A 27160-nucleotide genomic window follows, 5' to 3' on the forward strand; every position below is an offset into this window, starting at 1 on the left:
CCAGGCAAACAGGAAATAGATTGCTCTTATTCTCGCAGATTTACAGTTCTGGACAAAGCGGCAACGGAAAAATACGGGTCGGCGCGATAGTTCTCGTTTTACAAATGGCTATAATATAAGAAAAATATAATTGAATACAACTGTCGTGTGTTCAGTGAACTCCTAAACATGACAACTGAAGAGGAAAGGGGCGTAGTGCGTGTCAAAGTCAAGGTGAGGAATATGTGAATGTAGTGGCGGTTCTAGACCATTTCAACTGGGGGGACCAAGCTGGGGCCAGTTGTACTGTTAGAGGGGCCAGTTACATTAGACGTTATTGTTGTCATATCGTTTTCTTCACTGCATTGCAGGCAAAATACCATGTTCATAATCATCATCGTTGCCACTGTCTAATAACGGATTTTAAAAAAGAACGATAGCAAAAATTAGTTATGTAAAAATTATTTCATACTCCACATTTGGCGGGGCCACAAAGGGGTCCAACATTAGCCGTACCCTGACACCCCCCCTAGAACCGCTAGTGTGTGAATGATCGAATAGCAGCGGCTAGCTAGTTGGTGTACCCTTGCGTATTTTGCCAGGTATCACATTTCCAGATAGTAAGCTAGCTATTGTCATGACTGTGGCCGACCTATTTGAGCCATTTCACATGACATTTGCAGTAGCTTGTAACTAGCCTGCCTTGATGTTGGAACTGTTAAGCTATCTACTTCATCTGCCTAGTCCAGACCAGTGCTTTGTTGTTTTTAGCATTGCGCCTACAGTTGCTAACGTCTATAGTAATGAGCAAAGTGTACAGTATGGTGTTTTGAAGACAAGAAGGAACTGTGTGGGGGGGGGGGTCAAATCTTGACGTCAGTGATCTTCAGGTCGGAAAGTCGGAGCTCAAGAACGATGCACGATCCGACATAGACTTCCGAATTGTATGAATGTTCAAAATATTTTTCCTGTCCAGCTCGTTTTTTTCCCCCCGAGTTCCCGGTTGTCTTGAACGCGTTGAAGTCGGAATTCAAAGATTTCCGAGTTACCAGCTGTTTTGAACGCGGCATTATTCTAACGTAATCAACCAACCCTCTTGGATCTTCTGACTATAAAAAGTAAATAATTGATTTAAGAAAAATAACGTTAGCTAAACAGATTAGGAATATTAGGTGATTGACAATGGGCTTACTTGCTGATGTGATGCGTTGTGGTCATGCACTAGGAAAATAATAGAAAGCAGAATTGTGAGTCAACCGAGTTTAGCAAGTCTTGACAGTTAGCTAGTAGGCTAATTGTGTTATTCCAAATAATTAATTCAGTGATTCAGAGACAGAACCCCACAGTAACGTGGCAGGATTATATAACTTTAGCTAAATGTTTTTTTGGTACAAGTAATTTAGTAAACATCACCACTCCAGAGGTGTATTCATTACGCCGATTCTGTTTTCAAAAAGTTTAGTCTGTTTCGAAAGTTTTGCAACAAACCGTTTTCAAAACGGAAAACACAAACGAGAGTTAGGTTTTGCTGCAGATTCGGCTTAATGTATTCATTATTCGGTTTACGTTGCAAAATGTTTTGTCTGTTACAAAACTTTTTGCAACGGAAGCCGTTTACTCCAAACTGTAATCGTTTTGCAACGAAAACGAGTTACTTTTATTAGACAAATTGTTCCTTTTGTCCTGGTGGGAAAGGGCAGTGTGGAGTGCGATTCATTAGACAAGAGTGTCTTGTCTATGTCTGGCTTTATTTACTCTCAGATTCGAATGCTAATTAGCATTAAAGTAGACATCATGCAAAACTAAAAATCCATGAAAGCTCCTGCACATCATCTCTAGCTGACACCTTTGTTAACAGGTATTGTCAATTTAAAACTTGCACAAGACTGTTCACAGAATTGTCAATTTAAAGAAATGTAGCCAATTTATTCATTACTACGTTAAGCTAACATTAGATAGTTAATTGAGAGGTTCTTACCTTTGTCTCGATTCGGCAGTCTCGTCCAGATCATCATGGCATTTGTAGTTTTTTATGATAGCCACATTAGCAGCTAATTAGCATTTAAGCTTTGGTGGGTAAATACTGGTGAATACAGTGCATTGGGAAAGTATTCAGAACCTGAGTTTTGTTACGTTACAGCCTTATTCTAAAATGTATTAAATTGATTTTATTCCTCTTCAATCTACACACACTACCCCATAATGACAAAGCAAAAACTAAATTTTTTTAGCATTTTTTTGCATATATATATACACACTACCGTTCAAAGGTTTGGGGTCACTTGCTTTTGAAAGAAAAGCTTTTTTCTTTGTCCATTTAAAATAACATAAAATTGATCAGAAATACAGTGTAGACATTGTTAATGTTGTCAATGACTATTGTAGCGGGAAAGGGCATATATATTTTTTTTAATGGAATATCTACGTAGGCGTACAGAGGCCCATTATCAGCAACCATCACTCCTGTGTTCCAATGGCACGCTGTTAGCTAATCCAAGTTTATCATTTTAAAAGGCTAATTGATCATTAGAAAATCCTTTTGCAATAATGTTAGCACAGCTGAAAACTGTTGTGCTGATTTAAAGAAGCAATACAATTGGCCTTCTTTAGACTAGTTGAGTATCTGGAGCATCAGCATTTGTGGGTTCGATTACAGGATCAAAATGTCCAGAAACAAAGAACTTTGTTCTGAAACTCGTCAGTCTATTCTTGTTATGAGAAATTAAACATCTCTGAAGCACTCCACCAGAGCAGCACTGCCCCCTCAAGATTCTGAGCCTGCTTGGCAGGGTTGGTCCTGCAAAGCCAAAGCCCCCTAAAGGGAGAGCATAATATACAAGGAAATTCTCAAAGCTGCTAATGAGAACCTTGACGACCTTGTACCTAGCCGGTGGGGATTCTGGTGGGGTGCCCCCACCCAGGCAGTGGCAGTGCTGGCAACACTAGCTGTAGTAACCAATGGGGAGGGGGTCACACTCGGACATTCAGAGAGGGGGTATATTATTGTGGCCCTGGTGGCACAAAATCAAAAGTCTGACTGCATGGAGATGCTTGGGAATATGGTCAATACGGGGGACCGTGTTGTGGGTGTTTCAGGGAAAAGGGGTACATTTGACCTCCATCTAGGACGTGACAATGGTTAATACAATCTCCCCATTTCTGCCCATTTTTTTGCACAGTCTTGCAGGCCTTCTCATACAGCTGCAACTGTATATGCATTTGTAAATCAAGACCTTTCTTGAGTTGGGCTCTAGGATGGTGCAACTGTTGAGAATGTGAGCCTATGGTTGTGTGGGGGAAAAGGGTTGTGTGTGTGTGTGTGTGTGTGGGTGTATATGCGTATCCCACAACTGTTGCGAAGGAGTAAAAGATGTTAGGGACAATATTGGATGATTCACAATAATTGTTTGCTAATATAATAATTGCTTGCAATAATGTAATTTTGGTAATGGTGAGACTGGTGAGAGGTAAAATACTTTGCATAAATTGCCTACATTACTACAAATATTAATAGCTAATTATTGAAAATAAGAAACAGGATTTTTGAAAATATATTTTTGATGACTAAATACACTGCTCAAAAAAATTAAGGGAACACCTAAACAACACAATGTAACTCCAAGTCAATCCCACTTCTGTGAAATCAAACTGTCCACTTAGGAAGCAACACTGATTGACAATACATTTCACATGCTGTTGCGCAAATGGAATAGACAACAGGTGGAAATTATAGGCAATTAGCAAGACACCCCCAATAAAGGAGTGGTTCTGCAGGTGGGGACCACAGACCACTTCTCAGTTCCTATGCTTCCTGGCTGATGTTTTGGTCACTTTTGAATGCTGGCGGTGCTTTCACTCTAGTGGTAGCATGACACTGAGTCTACAACCCACACAAGTGGCTCAGGTAGTGCAGCTCATCCAGGATGGCACATCAATGCGAGCTGTGGCAAGAAGGTTTGCTGTGTCTGTCAGCGTAGTGTCCAGAGCATGGAGCCGCTACCAGGAGACAGGCCAGTACATCAGGAGATGTGGAGGAGGCCGTAGGAGGGCAACAACCCAGCAGCAGGACCGCTACCTCCGCCTTTGTGCAAGGAGGAGCAGGAGAAGCACTGCCAGAGCCCTGCAAAATTACCTCCAGCAGGCCACAAATGTGCATGTGTCTGCTCAAACGGTCAGAAACAGACTCCATGAGGGTGGTATGAGGGCCCGACGTCCACAGGTGGGGGTTGTGCTTACAGCCCAACACCGTGCAGGACATTTGGCATTTGCCAGAGAACACCAAAATTGGCAAATTCGCTACTGGCGCCCTGTGCTCTTCACAGATGAAAGCAGGTTCACACTGAGCACGTGACAGAGTCTGGAGACGCCGTGGAGAACGTTCTGCTGCCTGCAACATCCTCCAGCATGACCGGTTTGGCGGTGGGTCAGTCATGGTGTGGGGTGGCATTTCTTTGGGGGGCCGCACAGCCCTCCATGTGCTCGCCAGAGGTAGCCTGACTGCCATTAGGTACCGAGATGAGCTCCTCAGACCCCTTGTGAGACCATATGCTGGTGCGGTTGGCCCTGGGTTCCTCCTAATGCAAGACAATGCTAGACCTCATGTGGTTGGAGTGTGTCAGCAGTTCCTGCAAGAGGATGGCATTGATGCTATGGACTGGCCCGCCCGTTCCCCAGACCTGAATCCAATTGAGCACATCTGGGACATCATGTCTTGCTCCATCCACCAACGCCACGTTGCACCACAGACTGTCCAGGAGTTGGCGGATGCTTTAGTCCAGGTCTGGGAGGAGATCCTCAGGAGACCATCCGCCACCTCATCAGGAGCATGCCCAGGCGTTGTAGGGAGGTCATACAGGCACGTGGAGGCCACACACACTACTGAGCCTCATTTTGACTTGTTTTAAGGACATTACATCAAAGTTGGACCAGCCTGTAGTGTGGTTTTCCACTTTAATTTTGAGTGTGACTCCAAATCCAGACCTCCATGGGTTGATAAATTGGATTTCCATTGATTTATTTTTGTGATTTTTGTTGTCAGCACATTCAACTATGTAAAGAAAAAAGTATTTAATAAGCTTATTTATTTCATTCAGATCTAGGATGTGTTGTTTAAGTGTTCCCTTTATTTTTTTGAGCAGTATATAATACAAATCGAGGTGAGGGCGATGGAAATGCATTTGGCGGTTGATCTACTTCTGTTCTGTAAATGGCACTGTGTGTTCTTTTCCAAGGATGGATCCCAGTCTCATCAGGGCTATGGGATACAGGGGGTCAGGGGTGGTCTGCCAGGCATTGGGATGACAACCCAACTCGGGATGAGGAGGGCTTTTAGCGGGTGGAATAGTGTGGACAAATTGGAGGTTTACTTAGTAGCAATACAAATATCATGGTACAGCTATATAGACACTCAATCATCATGTTACTTTTTAATGGTACGTTTACAAACATATATATTTTGATAAATAGAGTTGAAAGTTGTCTCATTATGGTAAGTGGTGAAATAAGTATAGCCAGTTATAATTGTGATGGCTTAGCAGATAATAAGAAAAGACGATCAGTATTTACCTGGCTAAACGAGAAGAAATATAATATCTATTGTTTACAGGAAACTCATTCAACAATTTTAGATAAAGTTTTGTGGAAAAAGGACTGGGGGGGGGGCGAAATATATTTCTCCCATGGGCAAAGAAATTCTAAAGGGGTGATGGTATTAATTAACAGTAATTTTGATCCAAATGTGCAAATTGTCCAAATAGATCATCAAGGTAGATGGATTATGTTAAATATGTTATTGGACAATAAACAGATATGGCTTATTAACCTATACGGTTCAAATAATGATCCAAGCTTCTTTGAAAATATATATAATAATTTATCAACTCTACAAGCAACACTAGACTATTTATTCTAATTATTATGGTGGGAGATTTTAATATGGTCTTAAATACCTCTATGGACCGGAAAGGAAATCACACTACAAACTATCACCCTCAGGCACATAAGGAAATCATGAATGTCATGGATATATTGGAATTAGTGGATCTATGGAGGCTTAAATACCCTGACCTAGTGAGATATACATGGCGGAGGCTTAATCAAGCTAGTCGTCTTGACTACTTTCTTATGCCATTCTCTGGCACCAAACATTAAAGTGTTGATAGCAGACAGAATGCGGTCGGATCATCAAATAATTGGAATATATATTCTCTTACAGAATTTCCACGTGGGTGAGGATATTGGAAATTTAATCAAAGCATACTCGATGATAAATTATTAAACTAGGACAGAATCATTTATAACTGACTTTCAGACATAACATCCCTCTATTGTATGGGACACTTTTAAATGTGCCTTTAGAGGGCATGCAATTCAGTACTCATCTATAAAACAAAAGCAATTTAGATCAAGAGTCCATATTAACAAAGGAAATTGAAGGACTAACACTACAGTTAGATAGCAATAAAAACTGTACCATAGAAGCACAGAATAAGTTAGAGGAAAAACAAAAAGAAATGGAGGAACTTATTCAAGAAAGATCCAGTGTAATATATTATAAAAATAAAGCGAACTGGATGGAATATGGGGAAAAATGCACCAAATTCTTTTTCATTCTTCAATATAGAAATGCTACCAAAAAAATGTATTGAAACTTATTACAAATGATAGAGTCACGCATGATTCACCAAATTATATTTTGAAAGAGGAAGTAAAGTACTTTAAGAATATGTTTTTGTTTGTCTCCTCCATCTCTACTAACCAAAGCTAATTGTATGGATTTTTTTCCTAATAATAATGTAAAATTAACATCTGTACAGAGACTCATGTGAAGACCAAATTACAGAGGAGGAACTTCTTGATGCAATTAAAGCCTTTAAGGCTGGGAAAACTCCAGGGTTGGATGGCATACCAGTGGAAGTATACCAAACATTTTGTTGATATACTCAGAGGACCGTTATTAGCATGTTTTAACCACTCCTATATAAACGGTAGATTATCGGACACGCAACAAGAAGGTCTGATATCATTATTACTGAAACAGGACCCAAGTGGTGTGTATGTGTGTATGTATGTATGTATGTATGTGTGTGTGTATATATATATATATATATATATATATATATATATATATATATATATACACACACACACACAAGATTCAGTCCATTTAAAAAAATTGGAGGCCTCTTACACTTCAGTGTTGTGATGCAAAAATCTGAGCAAAATGCTTGGTGCATAGAATTTAAAAAGGTTTTGTCAGATATTATTCATCCTAATCAGACAGGTTTTTTACATGGACAATACATTGGAGATAATATAAGACAAGTACTGGAAACAATAGAATACTATGAAATATCAGGGACACCAGGCCTGGTTTTCATAGCTGATTTTGAAAAGGCTTTTGATAAAGTACGACTGGAGTTTATATATATATATGCCTGGAATATTTCAATTTTGGAGAATCTCTTATAAAATGGGATAAAGTTATGTTTAGTAACCCTAGGTGTAAAATAGTAAATAATAGCTACATCTCAAAGTTTTCAACTCAAATATACTAATTGATAAAAAAATACGCATTTTTTGAAGAAATGTTTAAAAAAAGGTATAATTTTAGTGAATGATATCATAAATAGGACTGGTGGAGTTATGTCACACATGCAGCTAACACAGACATATGGAAATGTTTGCGCTGCCCAACTAATTGCAGCATTACCACAAAAAATGGAAGAGGCAAGTAGAAGGGGAAAAAAGTAAGGAACTTGTATGTTGGCCCTGTATTAAAGAACATAAATGATTAAAGAAAAGTGTGATAAATTAAAACATATACCAATTTCATTTAAGGACCAAAAAACTGACAGCTGTGCCATATAAATTGCAAAAGAGTTGGGAAGAGTCATGGTTTATGAATTAATTGGTTTATGAATTGATACGCAAAACAACGCCGGATTCAAAACTTCAAATTTTTCAATTTAAATTACTATACAAAATTCTTGCAACCAATAGAATGTATCCCCCATATATATAAAAATCTTCCCAGCTCTGCAGATTTTGCTGTGAGGAGGCAGTCATTAGGTCATTTATTTTGGTGTTGTCCATATGTAGCTCGTTTTTGGTCACAGGTACAGGAATGGCTGAAGAATTACAACATTTGCCTAGAACTAACACTGCAGATAGCAATACTGGGTGATTTGAAAAGTCATAGTCAATCAATAATATAATTATTTTAGTAAAAATGTTTATTTTTAATTTACAATCTGTAGAAGCTATGAGAATAGAAAGGTTCAGTACTTTTGTGAAGCATCACAGCACAGTTGAAAAATATATGGCAAATAGAAATCCAAAATGGATGGTGTTAAGAGATAGATTGGAGGGGTTGAATGGAGCTGAAGGGTGGGACTAAACAACAAGATAACCAATGTAAAACATACGGGATCTGTAAAATGTATATTTCAGAAATTTTGTGAAATATCACAGTTACAAATAGAAATCAAACTGGATGGACATCAGAAATAGAGGAAGGACTAAAAACAAACAAAATATAACTATTGTAAAATAGATTGTGTTTGTAAGATGTGTAAACTGAAGGTAGTTGTTTATTAGTTTACTCCAATTAGGGGAAGGGTGGTAGGGTTTGCAGGGGATAATAAGGGTATATTCAACAACAAAAAAGTATGTGTGTGTATGTATGCATATGGATATATATATTTACCAAAAAAAAGAAGAGCTCTTCACTAGATACCAAAACATTCAAAGGCCATTTTCTCAAACGTGAGTTTACAAGTTTATCAACTTTCAAAGCAGAATTACTTTCCCATTGTTCCTCAAAGATGCAGTATGATATACCATTTTGTAGCTCTGAGTCTCTACTTTTATCCAATGTAAAAAAACACAATTTCAAATTTTACTACATAAGACCGAACATACTGTGGTGCTCTATATACAGTTGAAGTTGGAAGTTTACATAGACTTAGGTTGGAGTCATTAAAACTTGTTTTTCAACCACTCCACAAATTTCTTGTTAACAAACTATAGTTTTGGCAAGTCGGTTAGGACATCTACTTTGTGAATGACACAAGTAATTTTTCCAATAATTGTTTACAGACAGATTATTTCACTTATAATTGGACCTCTACAAGTCTGGTTCATCCTTGGGAGCAATTTCCAAATGCCTGAAGGTACCACGTTCATCTGTACAAACAATAGTACGCAAGTATAAACACCATGGGACCACGCAGCCGTCATTCCGCTCAGGAAGGAGACGCGTTCTGTCTCCTAGAGATGAACGTACTTTGGTGCGAAAAGTGCAAATCAATCCCAGAACAACAGCAAAGGACCTTGTGAAGATGCTGGAGGAAACAGGTACAAAAGTATCTATATCCACAGTAAAACAAGTCCTATATCGACATAACCTGAAAGGCCGCTCAGCAAGGAAGAAGCCAATGCTCCAAAACCGCCATAAAAATGCCAGACTACAGTTTGCAACTGCACATGGGGACAAAGATTGTACTTTTTGGAGAAATGTCCTCTGGTCTGATGAAACAAAAATAGAACTGTTTGGCCATAATGACCATTGTTATGTTTGGAGGAAAAAGGGGGAGGCTTGCAAGCCAATGCGCACCATCCCAACCGTGAAGCACGGGGGTGGCAGCATCATGTTGTGGGGGTCCTTTGCTGCAGGAGGTACTGGTGCATTTCACAAAATAGATGGCATCATGAGGAAGGCAAATTATGTGGATATATTGAAGCAACATCTCAAGACATCAGTCAGGAAGTTAAAGCTTCGTCGCAAATGGGTCTTCCAAATGGACAATGACCCCAAGCATACTTCCAAAGTTGTGGCAAAATGGCTCAAGGTCAACAAAGTCAAGGTATTGGAGTGGCCATCACAAAGCCCTGACCTCAATCCCATAGAAAATGTGTAGGAAGAACTGAAAAAGCGTGCGCGAGCGAGGAGGTCTACAAACCTGACTCAGTTACACCAGCTCTGTCATGAGGAATGGGCCAAAATTCACCCAACTTATTGTGGGAAGCTTGTGGAAAGCTACCCAAAACGTTTGACCCAAGTTAAATTTAAAGGCAATGCTACCAAATACGAATTGAGTGTATGTAAACGTCTCACCCACTGGGAATGTGATGAAAGAAATAAAAGCTGAAATAAATCATTCTCTCTACTATTATTCTGACATTTCACATTCTTAAAATAAAGTGGTGATCTTAAGACAGGGAATTTTTACTAGGATTAAATGTCAGGAATTGTGAGAAACTGAGTTTAAATGTATTTGACTAAGGTGTATGTAAACTTCCGACTTCAACTGTACAGCTCAATGGAGTTGAGTTGCGAAGCGTTTTGGCGGAGTGTAGGCCTACTTCCGAATGCAACAGTCGATACTTGTAAAAATGTCCATTCTTTAATGCATTCCTCTTACCTATGTTTGTCCTGTGTATCTGCGTTGGTTTCTTTGGGTGCTGCAATCAATAGTTTTTGACCGAAAAATTATTTTACGCGGCCTCCACCAAAGGAGCTGTTTGTTAACGGAGAGGTAGCAGCCCGTCATTGCACGGCAAGTTTCGGTAAGGGGTGCGTAGAATGCAATTCTTTAAATAAAAAAACGATGCATTCCAACTCCCACTGACAACGCTATGACAAGGACAGGTACGCAGTAAGCCGTAAATAATTATTTCTAAATGTATCGAGTGGTAATGCAGGTTTGGAAGTCGCTAACTTTGTACTCTGTAGGAAAACAGTGGATTAGCCGGTGCAATTTGACAGAGATCACATAGAATAACGTTTTTATCAAACTACGGATTGCAGCACCCAAAGAAAAGACAACAGGTTACCGACTCAATGTAGGCCTAGTCGGAGGTATACTCCGCCAAAACTCATCGCAATTCGACTCCATTGAGAACTCCATGATGTAAGCTAGTGACACGTCAGCTAGTAAGTTAAAAGTGGGTGTTTCTGCAGTCTTGTGGCACACACAGCCTACGCCTTATTTGGTATTCAACCCATTCATTGTACAAAATAAAAATATTGTAAAAGGTCAGTCTGCCATGCATTAAATTCACATTTTGTTGTTGCCTTTTGGTTCTAGATTGGTAGCCTGGGTTCTAAACTGAGAATTTAGTTACAATACATTTCTAAACTATCAGTCTGAAACCCAGGTTAGCCATTGGAAAGGAAGAATGACATTGATTCAGTCACATGATTTTGGAGGTGATTTGTGGACTACAGGAAAAAGGGGACCGAGCACGCCCCCATTCTCATCGGCGGGCTGCAGTGGAGCAGGTTGAGAGCTTCAAGTTCCTTGGTGTCCACATCACCAACAAACTAACATGGTTCAAGCACACCAAGACAGTTGTGAAGATGACATGACAAAACCTATTCCCCCTCAGAGGACTGAAAAGATTTGGCATGGGTCCTCAATTCCTCAAAAGGTTCTACAACTGCACCATCGAGAGCATCCTGACTGGTTGCATCACTGCCTGGTATGGCAGCTGCTCGGCCTCCGACCACAAGGCACTACAGAGGGAAGTGCAATCGGCCCAGTACATCACTGGGGCCAAGATTCCTGCCATCCAGGACCTCTGACACCGCCTGGTATAGAGGAAGGCCCTAAAAATTGAGACTCCAGCCACCCTAGTCATAAACTGTTCTCTCTGCTACTGCACGGCAAGCAGTACCGGAGCACCAAGTCTAGTTCCAAGAGGCTTCTAAACAGCTTCTACCCCCAAGCCATAAGACTCCTGAACATCTAATGAAATGGCTACCTAGACTATTTGCATTGCCCCCCCCCCCCCTTTACACCACTGCTACTCTCTGTTGTCATCTATACATAGTCACTTTAATAACTCTACCTAAATGTACATACATACTACCTCAACTAACCGGTGCCCCCGCACATTGACTCTGTATCAGTACCCCCCCGTATATAGTCTCGCTATTGTTTTTTACTGCTGCTCTTTAATTACTTGTTACTTTTCTCTTATTCTTATCCATATTTTTGGGGGAAACTGCGTTGTTGGTTAGGGGCTCATAAGTAAGCATTTCACTGTAAGGTCTACACCTGTTGTATTCGGCCCATGTGACTAATAACATTTGATTTGATGATTTACAGATGTTATGAAATGGACCTACAATTAATGGTTACAATTACATGATTGTTTCTCACCTTCCTCAGAAGTGGGAGGGGATGCTGCCAGTGGAGCTTCGCTCGTTTGCTGTGGATCCTCAGATAACATCACTAGAGGTGCTACAGCACATCCTCATCCGAGCCTTTGAGTTAAATGGGTGAGGAGCATCAACATCATAATGTCTACAGTGTTGTTGATTGACATGGAAAGCAGAATATCGGAGGTGCATAAAAGTGGGCAGCCCCAGGCATCACAGTGCTAGCTGCGTTACTACAGATCATGATTCAATACCGAGCTGTGTCGCAGCCGGCTGCGACCGGGAGACCCATGAGGCGACGCACAATTGCCCCAGCGCTGTCCGGGTTAGGGGAGGGTTTGGCCGGCCGTGATGTCCTTGTCCCTAGGGCTGGGCGATATGGCCAAAGTATTATATCACAGTATTTGAAAGAAATTGGACGGTATGATGGTATTTGACGGTATTTTTTGTTTTTTAATAATAAAAGTTCTGCATTTGCTTTATGAGTAGTGAGTGATCGTAGGATGGCAACACATACATTCTAAGTGATTTCAATGAGTCTTTCTCCATTCTGATTGTTTTATACTGTTCAATTTAACTTCAACCAAACAAATTTCAGCACTTATCATTTCAGCATTTCCTGCACTCAATTGCAGTGGTGGAAAAAGTACCCAATTTGTCATACTTGAGTAAAAGTGAAGATACCATAATAGAAAATGACTTCAAGTGAAAGTCACCCAGTAAAATACTACTTGAGTAAAAGTATTTGGTTTTAAATATACTTAAGTATCAAAAGTAAATGTAATTGATAAAATGTACTTAATTATCAAATGTAAAAGTATAAATAATTTCAAATTCCTTATATTAAGCAAACCAGATGGCACCATTTAAAAATATATATATTTTTTAAATGTACAGATAGCCAGGGGCACACTCCAACACTCAGACCATAATTTACAAACAAAGCATTTGTGTTTAGTGAGTCCTCCAGATCAGAGGCAGTAGGCTCAGTTGGTAGAGCATGGTGTTTGCAACGCCAGGGTTGTGGGTTCGATTCCCACGGGGGACCAGTACGGGGGACAAAATTATGAAATGTATGCATTCACTACTGTAAGTCGCTCTGGATAAGACCGTCTGCTAAATGACTAAAATGTAAATGTAAAAAAAATGACCAGGGATGTTCTCTTGACAAGTGCATGAATTGGACCATTTGCATGGTCTGCTAAGCATTCAAAATGTAACGAGTACTTTTAGGTGTCAGGGAAAATGTATGGAGTAAAAAGTATTTTCTTTAGGAATGTAGTGAAGTACAGCTGTCAAAAAAACTTAAGTAGAAATACTTTCAAGTACTACTTAAGTACTTTACACCACTGCTCAATTGAGATAATTTCCACACTGCCACGTAGGGCTGCACGATATGGGCAAATAATCCAGGACTTATTTTTAACCAAATGTTGTAATTACGATTTGACTTGCGAATTAGAGCAAAACTGTTGGAATCATAGAGATAGAATGACTATTCTATAGTTAGAACATAATAGTGGGCACTTTGATTACATTGTTTGAGATGACAACGAATTAAAATGACAGGGAGGAGTTATTGTGACAGGGTAGGAACTTAAGTGTTTTCTAGGGGACCCTATAAGCTTTGACTACATTGGATGTTTTCTCTTAGCTACTTCATGTAGCTAACATATTCTTGCTTTGCATATTCCTCTTTGATTTAGAAGATGCTGTTGCACAAACATGCTGATTTAGTTCTACACAATCACTGGTATTATCAGGATGTATTAACTAGCTATGTTTGCTCTTACTCAGTACATTTATAAGCTATTAGTTTTAGCGGCTAACAATTAGCGTCTAATTAGCGCTAGTGGATTTATAATAAGAAGTAAAGTGAAAACAGCATTGTTGTCAACAACATTGTTGCATGTGCTGCATTGACCATGCAGACTGAACGCAAGTGTCTCTTGGTAGAAGAACTTCAAATGCACTCCTTGAGTGATGGGGGCGTGGCTAGGTCTGTGTGGAAAGTGGCACTGAGACAAAGAGCGGAGAGAGATGACTCAAGTAGCGAAGTAAACTATAAAAGTTGACATTACATGTGGCGTGTCACATTTAACAAACCAAACATTCAAATACCGGTATAGAAGGTAAAGTAAAAATACAAACCGACCTTGCATCAATTCCGGTATATCATAAAATACGGTATACCGCCCAGCCCTACTTGTCCCATCGCGATCTAGCGACTCCTGTGGCGGGCCGGGCGCATGCATGCTGACGCGGTTGCCAGGTGTACAATGTTTTCTCCGACACATTGGTGCGCCTGGCTTCCGTGTTAAGCGTGCATTGTGTCAAGAAGCAGTGCGGTTTGGCGGGGTTGTGATTCGGAGGATGCACGGCTCTCGACCTTTGAGTTGCAGCGATGTGACAAGACGGTAACTACTAATTGGATATGATGAAGGGGGGGGGGGGGACATGCAATAAGTTCACCCTTTTGTATATTGTTCTCAGTTACTCTTTTTTTGTGTTGGCATTAGTTAGGGCTGTGACTTTCATGGAATTTTGGATGATGGTATTTGGCCAGCCACATTTTATTTATGTTTTTGACACACATTTTCTCCTTTCCTCCGCTCCTGACTGCATGTGCTGCCATAGAAATAGAATTGGCGTCCCCGTTCAAGTCAATGATGGCATAATGGATGGACTGGCGGCCATCGCGAGTGTACCCATAGGAACAAGACAGGAAGTAAAAGCAGGAAGTAAAAACCATCAATATGTGCTGTGATTTGTTGATTCAACTCAACTGTCTTTACAAAGAATACATCCCATTGCGTGAGCCACATCAGTCATTTGAATCCGAGGTTCTCTTAACTTACAGTATTCTAATTCCTTATTTTAATTAACATTCTACATTACCACTGTTAGGTTCTAAATTAACTAGGGATGCACGATATTTCGGTGAACATATTGGAATCGGACGATATTAGCTAAAAATGCCAACATCGGTATCAGCCCGATGTCTAGTTTATAACGCCCATGTGCAAAACCGATGTCAAAACTGACAAGCGCTACATATGCAACACAGCCATCCTAACCTAGCCTACAATGTCTGCTGTGTGGATCGAACAGTCAACAAGTCGAGCAGTCATTTGAAATACATTTTCAGTGAGACAACTCAAAGGCAAAATCCATTAACGCCAAGAAAATGGAATTCATTGCCCTTGATAATCAACCGTTCTCTGTCGTGGGTGATGTTGGCTTTCGCAAGGGCACTGCGTTCATCCACCTCTGGCCTGCTCGCCTCCCTACCTCTGAGGAAGCACAGTTCCCGCTCAGCCCAGTCAAAACTGTTCGCTGCTCTGGCACCCCAATGGTGGAACAAGCTCCCTCACGACGCCAGGACAGCGGAGTCAATCACCACCTTCCGGAGACACCTGAAACCCCACCTCTGTAAGGAATACCTGGGATAGGATAAAGTAATCCTTCTAACCCCCCCTTAAAAGATTTAGATGCACTATTGTAAAGTGGTTGTTCCACTGGATATTATAAGGTGAATGCACCAATTTGTAAGTCGCTCTGGATAAGAGCGTCTGCTAAATGACTTAAATGTAAATGTAAATGTTTTTGAAATCATTCTTACTTTCCAGCATTTTTTCACACCTGCCTAAAACGTATGCACAGTACTGAATGTAAATGCCAACAAAATAACTTGGTGTGTGTGTGTAACCTTAACTTGGCAAGTCAGGTAAGAACAAATTCTTATTTACAATGACGGCCTACCCCGGCAAAACCCGGACGATGCTGGGCCAATTGTGCGCCGCCCGATGGGACTCCCAATCTCGGCCGATGTGAAACAGCCTGGATTCGAACCAGGGACTGTAGTAACGCCTCTTGCACTGAGATGCAGTGCCTTAGACTGCTGTGTGTGTGTGTGTGTGTGTGTGAACTATTTAACTGTGCTAGAATGCTTAAGGCCACTAAAATGTTAAATATCGGTGGCAAGGAAAATATTGGCTTTCGAGATCGGCCAAAAATGTCATATCGTGCATCACTAAAATGAACCTTTATAAATATTTCACGGACGATTAGCTTAGACCAAGTTTATTCACCGATTGGGTCAATACAGCTGCATAAGACGCTCTTTACCAGACGCTCTTTTCCTCCCATAGGATCCCTGATGGCTAACGATAACATATCCAGACACAATGTAAACGTTATACATTCCCCTCTCTCCCTCAGTGACATGAAGAAGTATATTTAATATTTTCAGAACTCAACACCGTAGAAATGATTGCATCACAATACCAGGCAGCCATTGCGAGTGAACCCATGAGTTTACCAGTCAAATTACCAGGGTTAGAGGTTACAAGCCCATTCTATTCATTGTTTGCCTCAACACCTTGCTTGTTTCAGCAAGGAGCAACAGAATTTCAAGTTAAACCATGTAATTGCAGAAACGAACTCAACTGGGCAAATTCTGGGTGTTTTTTTGTTGTTGTAAAACGGTTCTGATGGTTATTTTACGGTCTTCATCCATAACCTTTGGTTAAATGGTAATTATGCCAGCCCTAGCATTAGCACAGTATACATGATCCCAATTTTAGCTCCAAGATGCTGGCTTTTTGAAAAGCCGCAATAGTAGATTGTGCTGATTTTATTGGTGCATTGAACCATGTTGCGTGCCATAGTTTAAACACTTCATGGATAATGCTAAAACGATGACAGCATATCTGAATTCCACCATCTTCATGCAACTTCGCCATTCTGCAGAAAATATTAGAAAGTATTGTTGTGGGAGAAAGCTTTGCCTACAGTAAAGTTCAAAAGAAATTATGAAGAGGGACATGCATAGCATTCGGAAAGTATTCAGACCCGTTCCCTTTTTCCCCATTTTGTTACAGCCTTATTCTAAAATGGATTAAAAACACATTTTTCCTCATCATTCTACACACAATACCCCATAATGACAAAGAGAAAACAGGTTTGTATTTATTTTTGCAAATTTATTAAAAAATAAAATAAAATCCTTATTTTACATAAGTATTCAGACCCTTGGCTATGAGACTCTGAATTGAGCTCTGGTGCATTCTGATTCCATCGATCATCCTTGAGATGTTTCTACAACTTGATTGGAGTCCACCGGTGGCCTCCATTCGTTCATAAATGGAAGAAATTTGGAACCATCATGACTCTTCCTAGAGCTGGCCACCCGGCCAAACTGAGCAGTCTGGGAGAAGGGCCTTGGTAAGTGAGGTGACCAAGAACCCGATGGTCACTCTGACAGAGCTCCAGAGTTCCTCTGTGGAGATGGGAGAACCTTCCAGAAGGACAACCAGCTCTGCAACACCCCAACAATCAGGCCTTTATGGTAGTGGCCAGACGGAAGACACTCCTCAGTACAAGATTCTCTGGTCTGAGGAAACCAAGGTTGAACTCTTTGACCTGAATGCCTAGCGTCACGTCTGAAGGAAACCTGGCACCATCCCTACAGTGAATCATGGTAGTGGCAGCATCATGCTGTGGGGATGTTTTTCAGTGGCAGGGACTGGGAGACTAGTCAGGATTGAGGGAAAGATGAACGGAGCAAAGTACAGCGAGATCCTTGATGAAAACCTGCTCCAGAACGCTCAGGACCTCAAACTGGGGCGACGGTTCACTTTCCAACAGGACAGCAATCCTTAGCCACTCCTGCGTTGTCTTTTCTGTGTGCTTCGGGACAAGTCTGAATGTCCATGAGTGGCCCGGACTTGAACCCAATCGAACATCTCTGGAGAGACCTGAAAATAGCTGTGCCCTTACGCTCCCCATCCAACCTGATAGAGCTTGAGAGGATCTGCAGAGAAGAATGGGAGAAACTCCCCAAATACAGGTGTACCAAGCTTGTAGCGTCATACCCAAGAACACTCGAGGCTGTAATCGCTGCCAAAGGTGCTTCGACAAAGTACTGAGTAAAGGGTCTGAATACTTATGTAAATGTGATATTTCAGTTTATTTTTAATACATTTGCAAAAATGTCAACCTGTTTTTGCTTTGTCATTATGGGGTATTCTGTTTTTAGAATAAGGCTTTAATGTAACAAAATGTGGAAAGTCAAGGGGTCTGAATACTTCCCGAATTCGCTGTATATGGAATGGCATGCTTTCTAGAATAGATATCAGCTTTTTTTTTTTTATCTATTTTTATTTCTTGTTTCCTACTTAGCAAACGCAACTTTGGGATAAGTTACCTGTCCCAGGACCGTGGAGGTGTGGAAGTGTATATCTCTCTCCTTTCTGACTGGGATTTAGAAGCTGCTTTTGTCAGTGCAGCTAAACCTTATCTACAGCTCAAGATGGACATTAATCTCTCCGAAGACAGTAAGCTGAAGTTCACTTGTATAACCATTTTAGGTCATTTAGTGAAAGCCAATCTGTTTATTTTTTATCTCTGTTTGTGTTCCTTTGGGTCACCACTTTAAGAACTAGTTCAGTCGTTGATTTGGTGTGTGTGTGTGTGTGTGTGTGTGTGTGTGTGTGTGTGTGTGTGTGTGGGAGATTTCAGTATTAGCCTTATTGTTCTGTATATTTTTGGGGGATATGTGTTAAATTATGCTGAACAAAAATATAAACACAACATGGTTTCATGAGCTGAAATAAAAGATTCCAGAAATGTTCCATATGCACAAAAACCTTATTGCTCTCAAATTTTGGGCACAAATTTGTTTACATCCCTATTAGTGAGCATTTCTCCTCTGCCAAGATAATCCATCCACCTGACCGGTGTGGCATATCAAGAAACTGATTAAACAGCATGATCATTGGGTGCACCTTGTGCTGGGGACAAAAGGACACTCAAAAATGTGCAGTTTTGTCACACAACACAATGCTACAGATGTCTCAAGTTTTGAGGGAGCATGCATTTGGCATGCTGACTGCAGGAATGTCCACCAGAGCTGTTGCCAGAACATTGAACGTTAATATGCCATCTCCAATGTTGTTTTAGAGAATTTAGCAGTACGTCCAACTGGCCTCACAACTGTAGACCACGTGTAACCACGCCAGCCCAGGACCTCCACATCTGGCTCTTCACCTGTGGGATCGTCTGAAACCAGCCACCTGGACAGCTAATGAAACTGAGGGTTTGCACAGCCAAAGAATTTCTGCTCAACTGTCAAACTGTCTCGGGGAAGCTCATCCGTCTGTCTGCCACATGCCTGGTACAGTTGAAACTGGGATTCATCAGTGAAGAGCACACTTCTCCAGCAAGCCAGTGGCCATCGAAGGAGAGCATTTGCCCACAAGTCAGTTACAACGCCAAATTGCAGTCCGGTCAAGACCCTGGTGAGGACGATGTTGTGTTGGCGAGCGGTTTGCTGATGTGAATGTTGTGAATAGAGTGCCCCATGGTTGGGTAATGGTATGTGTTGGCATAAGCTACGGACAACGAACACTTGCATTTTTATCAATGGCAATTTTAATGCACAGATACTGTGACGAGATCCTCTGAGGCCCATTTTGGTGCCATTCATCCACTACCATCACCTCGTGTTTCGGCATGATAATGCACGATCCCATGCCGCAAGTAACTGTACATAATTCCTGGAAGTTGAACATGTCCCACTTCTTCCATGTCCTGCATGCTCACCAGACATGTCACCCATTGAGCATGTTTGGGATGCTCTGAATCAACGTGTACAGCACCGTATTCCAGTTCACGCCAATATCCAGCAACTTCGCACAACAATTGAAGAAGAGTCGGACAACATTCCACATGCCACAATCAACAGCCTGAATAACTCTATGTGAAGGAGAGGTCGCGCTGCATGAGGCAAATGGTGGTCACACCAGATACTGACTTATTTTCTGATCCACGCCCCCCTTTTTTTTTCTTTTTTTTTTTAAGGTATTTGTGACCAACAAATACATATCTGTATTCCCAGTCATGTGAAATCTATAGATTAGGTCCTAATTTATTTCAATTGACTGATTTTATATTTGAACTAACTCAGTAAAATCTTTGCAATTGTAGTTTGTACAGAGCATCTGTTCCTCGCTAACTTTTTTTGTAATTTAATTGTGGGCCTCTCCTTCATACAGTTCCATTGATTGATCACCTTGTTTTTTTTTCCACTTTCTTATTCCCTTAAGGTCCCGTTATGGAAGACTGGGACATAATAAGCCCCAAAGATGTGATTGGTTCTGACCAGCTTCCTGGGGATAGGAGGTCCGTGGCTGCTGCCGCCCTTCCCTTCACCCAGTCCCTACTCTCCCAGGTTACTGATGATGCTCTCACTCTTCACCCTGTCAGACACATTTTTTACCAGCCAGTGCTGCCTTGAGTCAGGTCCTTCTGCTAATGCTAAATATGTCCACTAGGTTAGTGTTGCTTACAATGACCCACCTGGGATTCAATCTCTCGCTGTCTGTCTCTGTGTTCAGATGATGGGTCGAACGCTGTCTAGAGTACAGCAGGCCTTGAGCTGGTCGTATGGGGAGGAGGTGAAGCCTTTCAAGCCCCCTCTGAGCGATGCCGAGTTCCACAGTTACCTCAACGGCCAGGGCCAGCTGTCCCGGCCAGAGGAACTGAGGCTACGTATCTATCATGGTGGGGTGGAGCCCTCTCTACGTAAGGTAATTGTACATTCGCTGAGAGATTTCAACAGCAAGTCTGCTACCGGAAAGCTCTTTTAAACCTCAATACCAGACAGTTTCACAAATATAATTGAAATTGCTTAAATATCAAATTACATAGGGCCGAATCCTAACTTGAGTGTGTGTAACTTAGACTTTCCCCTATCCTTGCAATGATGTTAATGGGAGATTTGAGTTGCGATTGAGAAGGGCTTATGGTCTCAAACATTGACGGGAAGTTTACTTATGTCTTTAGATGTTAATAATTTCCCAAAATGTGGATAAGATGTGGGAATAGAGCATTTGGGTGTATCCTTGTTGTACTTTGGAATCTAAACATACTATCTATGTAGGTCATTCAATGTGGACAAGAATAAATGGCACAAAGAAATGCCATTTGGCGATAGGAGAGCTATATTTTTATATTACTGTGTTGTATGAACGCAGAGATTTTAGAGAGATCATGTATGTCAAAAACCCTTTCCTCTGTGCCCAGGTTGTCTGGCGATACCTCCTGAACGTGTACCCCGATGGGCTGACCGGTCAGGAGAGAATGGACTACATGAAGAGCAAGACTAGGGAGTATGACCAACTGAAGGGGGAGTGGTCAGCGAGGGCCAGTCCAGAGGACCTGGAGTTCATCAGGGGCAATGTACTGAAGGACGTCCTGAGGACCGACCGGGCCCATCCCTATTACGCAGGCTCCGAGGACAGCCCCCACCTCACTGCTCTCACCGACCTGCTCACCACCTTTGCCATTACACATCCACAGGTGTGGGGATCTATTTTTTTTAGTTTTGCTTTCTTTTTAAATTCCTTGACATGCTAAGGAGTGTGGTGTTAAGTTCAGTGAACAAATGATATGCTCAACACTGGTGTTTGGCATCTTCGATTCTGTGTATTTGCTATTGAGTGAGTTATGATTTGTAAACTCAGTTGTTGGTGTTCATATGTCAGGGCTCCAGACTTCGACCATTTAGTCGCATCTTGCGACCCTTTGATTTGGCTGTGCGAGTTATATTTGTAATTGGTCGCATTGATGCGATCTGTACATTCTACATGCTCACCTCACTCTAAACATCCTATTTTTTTTTTAAGCTACTAAAATCATGATTTGGTCAAACAGTAATGTGCATTATCCTCATGATTCCGGTAATGAAAGTCTCTGCCCTGTGCCTGTTTCGCTGGGGCCTTCTGCTGTGGTTAGCGAGCCACGCACTCCCTCTCCCCCACACTCTGGGAGAAAAACATTTGTTCTGATTGTAGGCTATAACATTTCAATTACTCTTGTCACTGTTGAAAAGAAGAGATTATCAGCTTTCTGTAGGTACAATTTGTAGTTCTTGACTCTTAATATTGAGCTATATAGCAACTATTTTACAACCAAGATATTTGAAATGGCTTTATGATATGTAGCGTGCTAAATGATCATCGGCCATTGTGTGTGGAGGCCTAATTGCAATGTTTTTTTAGGACATTGCATTTACTATTAGATTAGGGATCGTTCGGTGGGGGGGATTCAGCATGCTTTTGTGACACAGTCGATGCCGTGCAGGGCTATGGGCCAGAAGGTTGAGGGTTCGCCGACCACCACATATGAGCTCACGATCCCTGCCCATTTCATTATAGTACGGTCAGAGCCGGCTGCAGACAATAATCAGCTAGGGGGGCATCAGATTTTTCACATTTACTTGATATATTTATGATATAAAATATTCAACAAATCTTCCACCAACCGGTTTCTGTGCCACTGCACCACGCAACCAATAAGCAAAGAATAGGGCGCTTCAACATCATGGTTTGCGTTTTTAACAACACAATGAAATACTGTTGTGCTCGACAAAGAGTAAATACATCCCTCCTGACCTTGTATCGAAGGCTTAGCTTGACAATCTCCTAATGTCCTAACTTTTTTATGGTTTTTTCCATTCATCAAATGGATGTTGCCCATTGCGCTGTTTGGATGCTGGAATTCTATTAAGAGTGGACGACCGTGCGCAAGTATCCTACAGGAGATTTTCGAATTCTAATCAGATAAAAACACTAACTGGTTGTGTTTATGCTGCATATGAAAGGCCATGCATTTTAAAAGTTAAATGACAAATATTTAGGCAATATTGAAGCGTCAGGTTCTAAGTGCACGAGGAATAGCCTCTCGGATCGTTGAGGAAGCAGAGCGTGCATTAAGCTTTCCTGAATCACTGGGCCTGCTGGAACCATATGTGGCCACATTATTATAGGACACCTTGGGAGAATGATGAACCACAACAGAGAGCACGTCTCAGTATCAGAAGCAAAAATACAGCCAGACTGGCCTGCTACTGTGCCTTTCTTGTCCTTTAAGGCTTTGGCTCGTGAGACTCCTTTGAAATAAATCTTAATCACCAAAGCGTCATTAAAAGATCAACTTTGGCAGCAGCAAAACAGTGAGCGGACATCCCTTGTGCATTATTTTAACCAGCTCATTATTATTATTTTGGACGTGCTTAAATCCCCCTCCATATATGCCCATCATGAAACGAGAAATTAGATGATGCCAGTGCAGTGATATTTTTTTATTTTTTATCATTTATTTTTTAGAAACATTTCATTTACTTTAATGTAACAGCTGCTTGTTTTCCATTTCACTTGATTAAAAACCAAGCCCTCAGTAGGCTAATCTTACCCTACTATAATGGAGTCTGGTTCAACAGCAATATGTCGTCGGGTGTCTTTCTTTTATCCTGGCATTGTAGCCTATCCATAAAAGGTGTTTAAATGGTCCATTCCTGGGAGTGCCTTGAATTGAAAATATACTGCACATTCTAAAACATGCCTACCTGCATACTTCATTTTGCTTCATGTGTCGATCCTCGTTTCCAAAGAGTGCCTCTCCTCCGGGTTACCAAAGACACGCTCCTCCAAACGTATTTCAATTATTCAGTCCTATAACCTGTCGAGTAGACCCACAACTGATCCAAATGGTTGCCTTGGATAGATGCAGTTAATTCGGAATGAAATATTCAAATCACAGGTCTTTAGCACCATTATTCAAATGACATTCACTGCATTTTACAGCATAGAGTAGAATTTTGTACTCATTTTTAAACAATAATGCAATTATTCAATGCATTCTGCTGTTGTAGGCTAGTCTCGGTAGGATAAATGTGTTGTCCCTAAACAAGTTCAATAGGGGAGCTTTTTGAGCAGCGTGTATCATGTTCTTTCATGCACATTGACGCACCTGGCCTCTCCACTGCCTATCAGCTATTCCTCTTTGTTCTTGTGGATTTATATTGAAAATTGGTGCAGCTTTGAATGATTTTGTGTGGTACGATTACTGGTTAGCCGATTTGCAGATCTGGACAAACAACCCACCTTCCACTAATATCATGTGGGTATTATGTTTAGCGTTGGCGATCTAGCTAATGTGTTTTGAGTTTCCACTTACTCAGGTGGTGAAATAGCCCCAAATAAATTAGCATATGATATTAATGCACATAAAGATGTTAGCAAATGTATCTCTATTGAACAAAATACAATTCTGGACACCTATTTTAACAGTAAAATATAAGAAAAATAGCCTAATTGTCAACACAATTTATAACAAACACTGGGTTAGGTTGCACATCAAAATATCTTGAATCATGCATTCCTGCATGGACATGTTTAGATGAAACAACTTATTTCTTGAATATCATCTCAGTAGTCTAATTACACCTCGTAATCATTCACAGTGCTTTATTAAAACTGGGCTGGTGCCATCAACTGAAAAAGTTAGTTGCACCAGGGAGAAATGTTTGTCTGTAGCCCTGTATATTTTTGCTGGGTTTAATTTATCTGAAATTCTTTGTTTTGTAGGTATCGTACTGCCAAGGCATGAGTGATATTGCTTCTCCGATACTTGCCGTCATGGACAATGAGGCACATGCATTCATCTGTTTCTGTGGCATCATGAAACGCCTAGAGGGCAACTTCCGTCCGGATGGCCATTTCATGTCCGTCAAGTTCCAGCATCTGAAGCTTCTACTGCAGTACTCAGACCCCGAGTTCTACTGTTATTTGGTGTCCCGCGGAGCTGATGACCTGTTCTTCTGTTACCGCTGGCTGCTCTTGGAACTCAAACGGGAGTTTGCCTTCGACGATGCCCTGAGGATGCTGGAGGTCACCTGGAGCTCCCTGCCCCCTGACCCTCCCGAAACAGAAGTGGAGCTTCTTGGGCCGCCGCTAGAAACAGACCAAACCATAGTGACATGTGAGAGTGGTGTTGAAAAGAGGCCCGCCATTACAGGGGATGCTGGAAATGAAGGGGAGCTGAAAGAGAAGCAGCGGAGAAGACACATGTTGAGGCCCTCAAGAGAGGAGGCAGATGGGGGGAGAAAGATCAACATGGAGGAAGGAGAGAGGGAGGACAGAATAGCCAGAAGAGAGGGTGAGGGGAACTTTGACATGCCTTACGTGGGAAAGGAGAAGGCTCACAACAACGTGCCTGTTCCTTCCTTCGAGAAACAGACCAGCTTTGGCGAGTTCAAGTACTACAGTGCACGGAACAAAGACAGCTTTGATTTCGAGGAGAGAGACCCACCAGTGGGTCCTGTTGAGATGGAAGCCGCCTCACACCCAGGGGAGAGGGCGCCTCTTATAAAGGACATTGACAAGTCTTCCAGCCCAGATACAGAGGAGAGGAGCTCCCCAAATGGACAAATAGCCTCTCCGGTCTCCTCGTTTCCTCCTGGTCTGCCAAACTGGAAAAACATTTCCTCTCTGTCTCCAGGCTCCACTCCCTCCCCCTCAAGTTGGAGAGTTGCCTCCCCGGACACCCCGTCACCAAAGTTCACCTCTCCCATTTTACCCAACAGAAGGATGGCGGTGCCGAATGGAACTGGAGCCAACTCACCCGCTACCCCCACAGGGAGGTCCTTAGTTTCCTCTCCGCTGTTGTCTCGAGCGTTGCTCTCCTCGCCAATTTTGTCCTTTGGGAGAGCTCTACCTTCGCTGCCCGTCGGACCGGTGAACAAGTCCTTTTCTAGTAACCTTCAATCTCCTTGCAGCAGAGCTTTCAGCACTGCGCCCCACACTCCAAATTCAACCAAACCAGAGAATACCACCATCAAACCTTGTTCCCTGCCACCTCCTCAAGAGTTTGGCAAAGGAAATCCTTTCATGTTGTTCCTGTGCCTGTCGATCCTGCTGGAGCATCGAGACCACATTATAACTAACGGCTTTGATTACAACGAGCTGGCTATGCACTTTGACCGCCTTGTTCGTAGACACAATCTGGGCAGGGTGCTGCAGCGCGCCAAGGCCTTGTTTGCGGACTACCTGCAGAGTGAGGTATGGGACTCGGAGGAAGGGGATGAGGTCAGCTCGGATTCGCCCACCACAGTCACTGCTGCTCTGTATTCCCCGCCCCCCTCTGCCACCAGGCTTCTTTTTACCCCTTTGTCATCCCCACAACCATCCTCCCCAAACTCCACCTATAACCTGGCTGACACCATACCTTCCCCTTCACCTAACTCCCTCTCTCCATCCTCTTGACTTCTGTCACTATATCCCCAACACACTTGCATTACACAGATTTGAAATGTTGTGTATTTTTTATTTATTTCACCTTTATTTAACCAGGTAGGCCAGTTGAGAACAAGTTTTCATTTACACCTGCAACCTGGCCAAGATCAAGCAAAGCAGTGCGACACAAACAACAGAGTTACACGTGGAATAAACAAACGTACAGTCAATAACACAGTAGAAAAGTCTATATACAGTGTGTGCAAATGAAGTAAGATTAGGGAGGTAAGGCAATAATTAGGCCATAGTGGTGAAATAATTACAATTCAGCAATTAAACACTGGAGTGATAGATGATGATAGAAGATGAATGTGCAAGTAGAGATACTGGGGATCAAAGGAGCAAAAAAGAAATTAACAATATTGGGATTAGGTAGTTGGGTGGGCTATTTACAGATGGGCTGTGTATAGGTGCAATGATCTGTACGCTGCTCTGACAGCTGATGCTTTAAGTCAGTGAGGGAGATATGACTCCAGCTTCAGTGATTTTTGCAATTCGTTCCAGTCATTGGCAGCAGAGAACTGGAAGGAAAGCCGGCCAAAGGTGGTGTTGGCTTTGGGATGACCAGTGAGATATACCTGCTGGAGCGCGTGCTACGGGTGGGTGTTATTATGGTGACCAGTGAGCTGAGATAAGGCGGAGCTAAACCTAGAAAAGCCTTATAGATGACCTGGAGCCAGTGGGTTTGGCGACGAATATGAAGCGAGGGCCAGCTAACGAGAGTATACAGGTCGCAATGGTGGGTAGTATATGGGGCTTTGGTGACAAAACGGATGGCACTGTGATAGACTGCATCCAATTTGCTGAGTAGAGTGTTGGAGGCTATTTTGTAGATGACATCGCCGAAGTCAAGGATCGGTAGGATAGTCAGTTTTAC

The 27160-nt window shown here is 41.8% G+C and overlaps 1 protein-coding gene across 3 annotated transcripts; it reads left to right on the forward strand.

Annotated features, from left to right (window-relative positions):
* Positions 1–45: 45 nt before the first annotated feature.
* On the forward strand, positions 46–26900 carry LOC106572217 (TBC1 domain family member 25). Of its 3 annotated transcripts, XM_014146207.2 has the most exons (7): positions 46–213; positions 12156–12265; positions 18329–18483; positions 20254–20378; positions 20545–20736; positions 21233–21508; positions 24577–26899. In XM_014146207.2, the coding sequence occupies exons 1-7, from the start codon at positions 169–171 to the stop codon at positions 26251–26253; spliced, it is 2580 nt and encodes an 859-aa protein (XP_014001682.2). In that variant the 5' UTR covers positions 46–168; the 3' UTR covers positions 26254–26899. The 3 variants fall into 3 exon arrangements, with proteins under 3 accessions (XP_014001682.2, XP_045551967.1, XP_014001683.2); XM_045696011.1 differs by lacking the exon at positions 12156–12265 and having other exon boundaries at positions 24577–26900; XM_014146208.2 differs by lacking the exons at positions 46–213; positions 18329–18483 and having other exon boundaries at positions 12154–12265; positions 24577–26900.
* The last annotated feature ends 260 nt before the right edge of the window (positions 26901–27160 follow it).

This window comes from Salmo salar, chromosome ssa15 (genome assembly GCF_905237065.1).
Source record: "Salmo salar chromosome ssa15, Ssal_v3.1, whole genome shotgun sequence".
In the NCBI taxonomy this organism is placed as follows: domain Eukaryota; kingdom Metazoa; phylum Chordata; class Actinopteri; order Salmoniformes; family Salmonidae; genus Salmo; species Salmo salar.

Bases quoted from the DNA above. Each gene is read 5' to 3' on its own strand.
- LOC106572217 (XM_014146207.2), top strand. From the start codon at position 169: ATGACAACTGAAGAGGAAAGGGGCGTAGTGCGTGTCAAAGTCAAG. The intron at 12,266-18,328 runs GTGAGGAGCATC...TTTCCTACTTAG, and splicing joins CGAGCCTTTGAGTTAAATGG to CAAACGCAACTTTGGGATAA. The intron at 20,379-20,544 runs GTTACTGATGAT...CTCTGTGTTCAG, and splicing joins CCCAGTCCCTACTCTCCCAG to ATGATGGGTCGAACGCTGTC.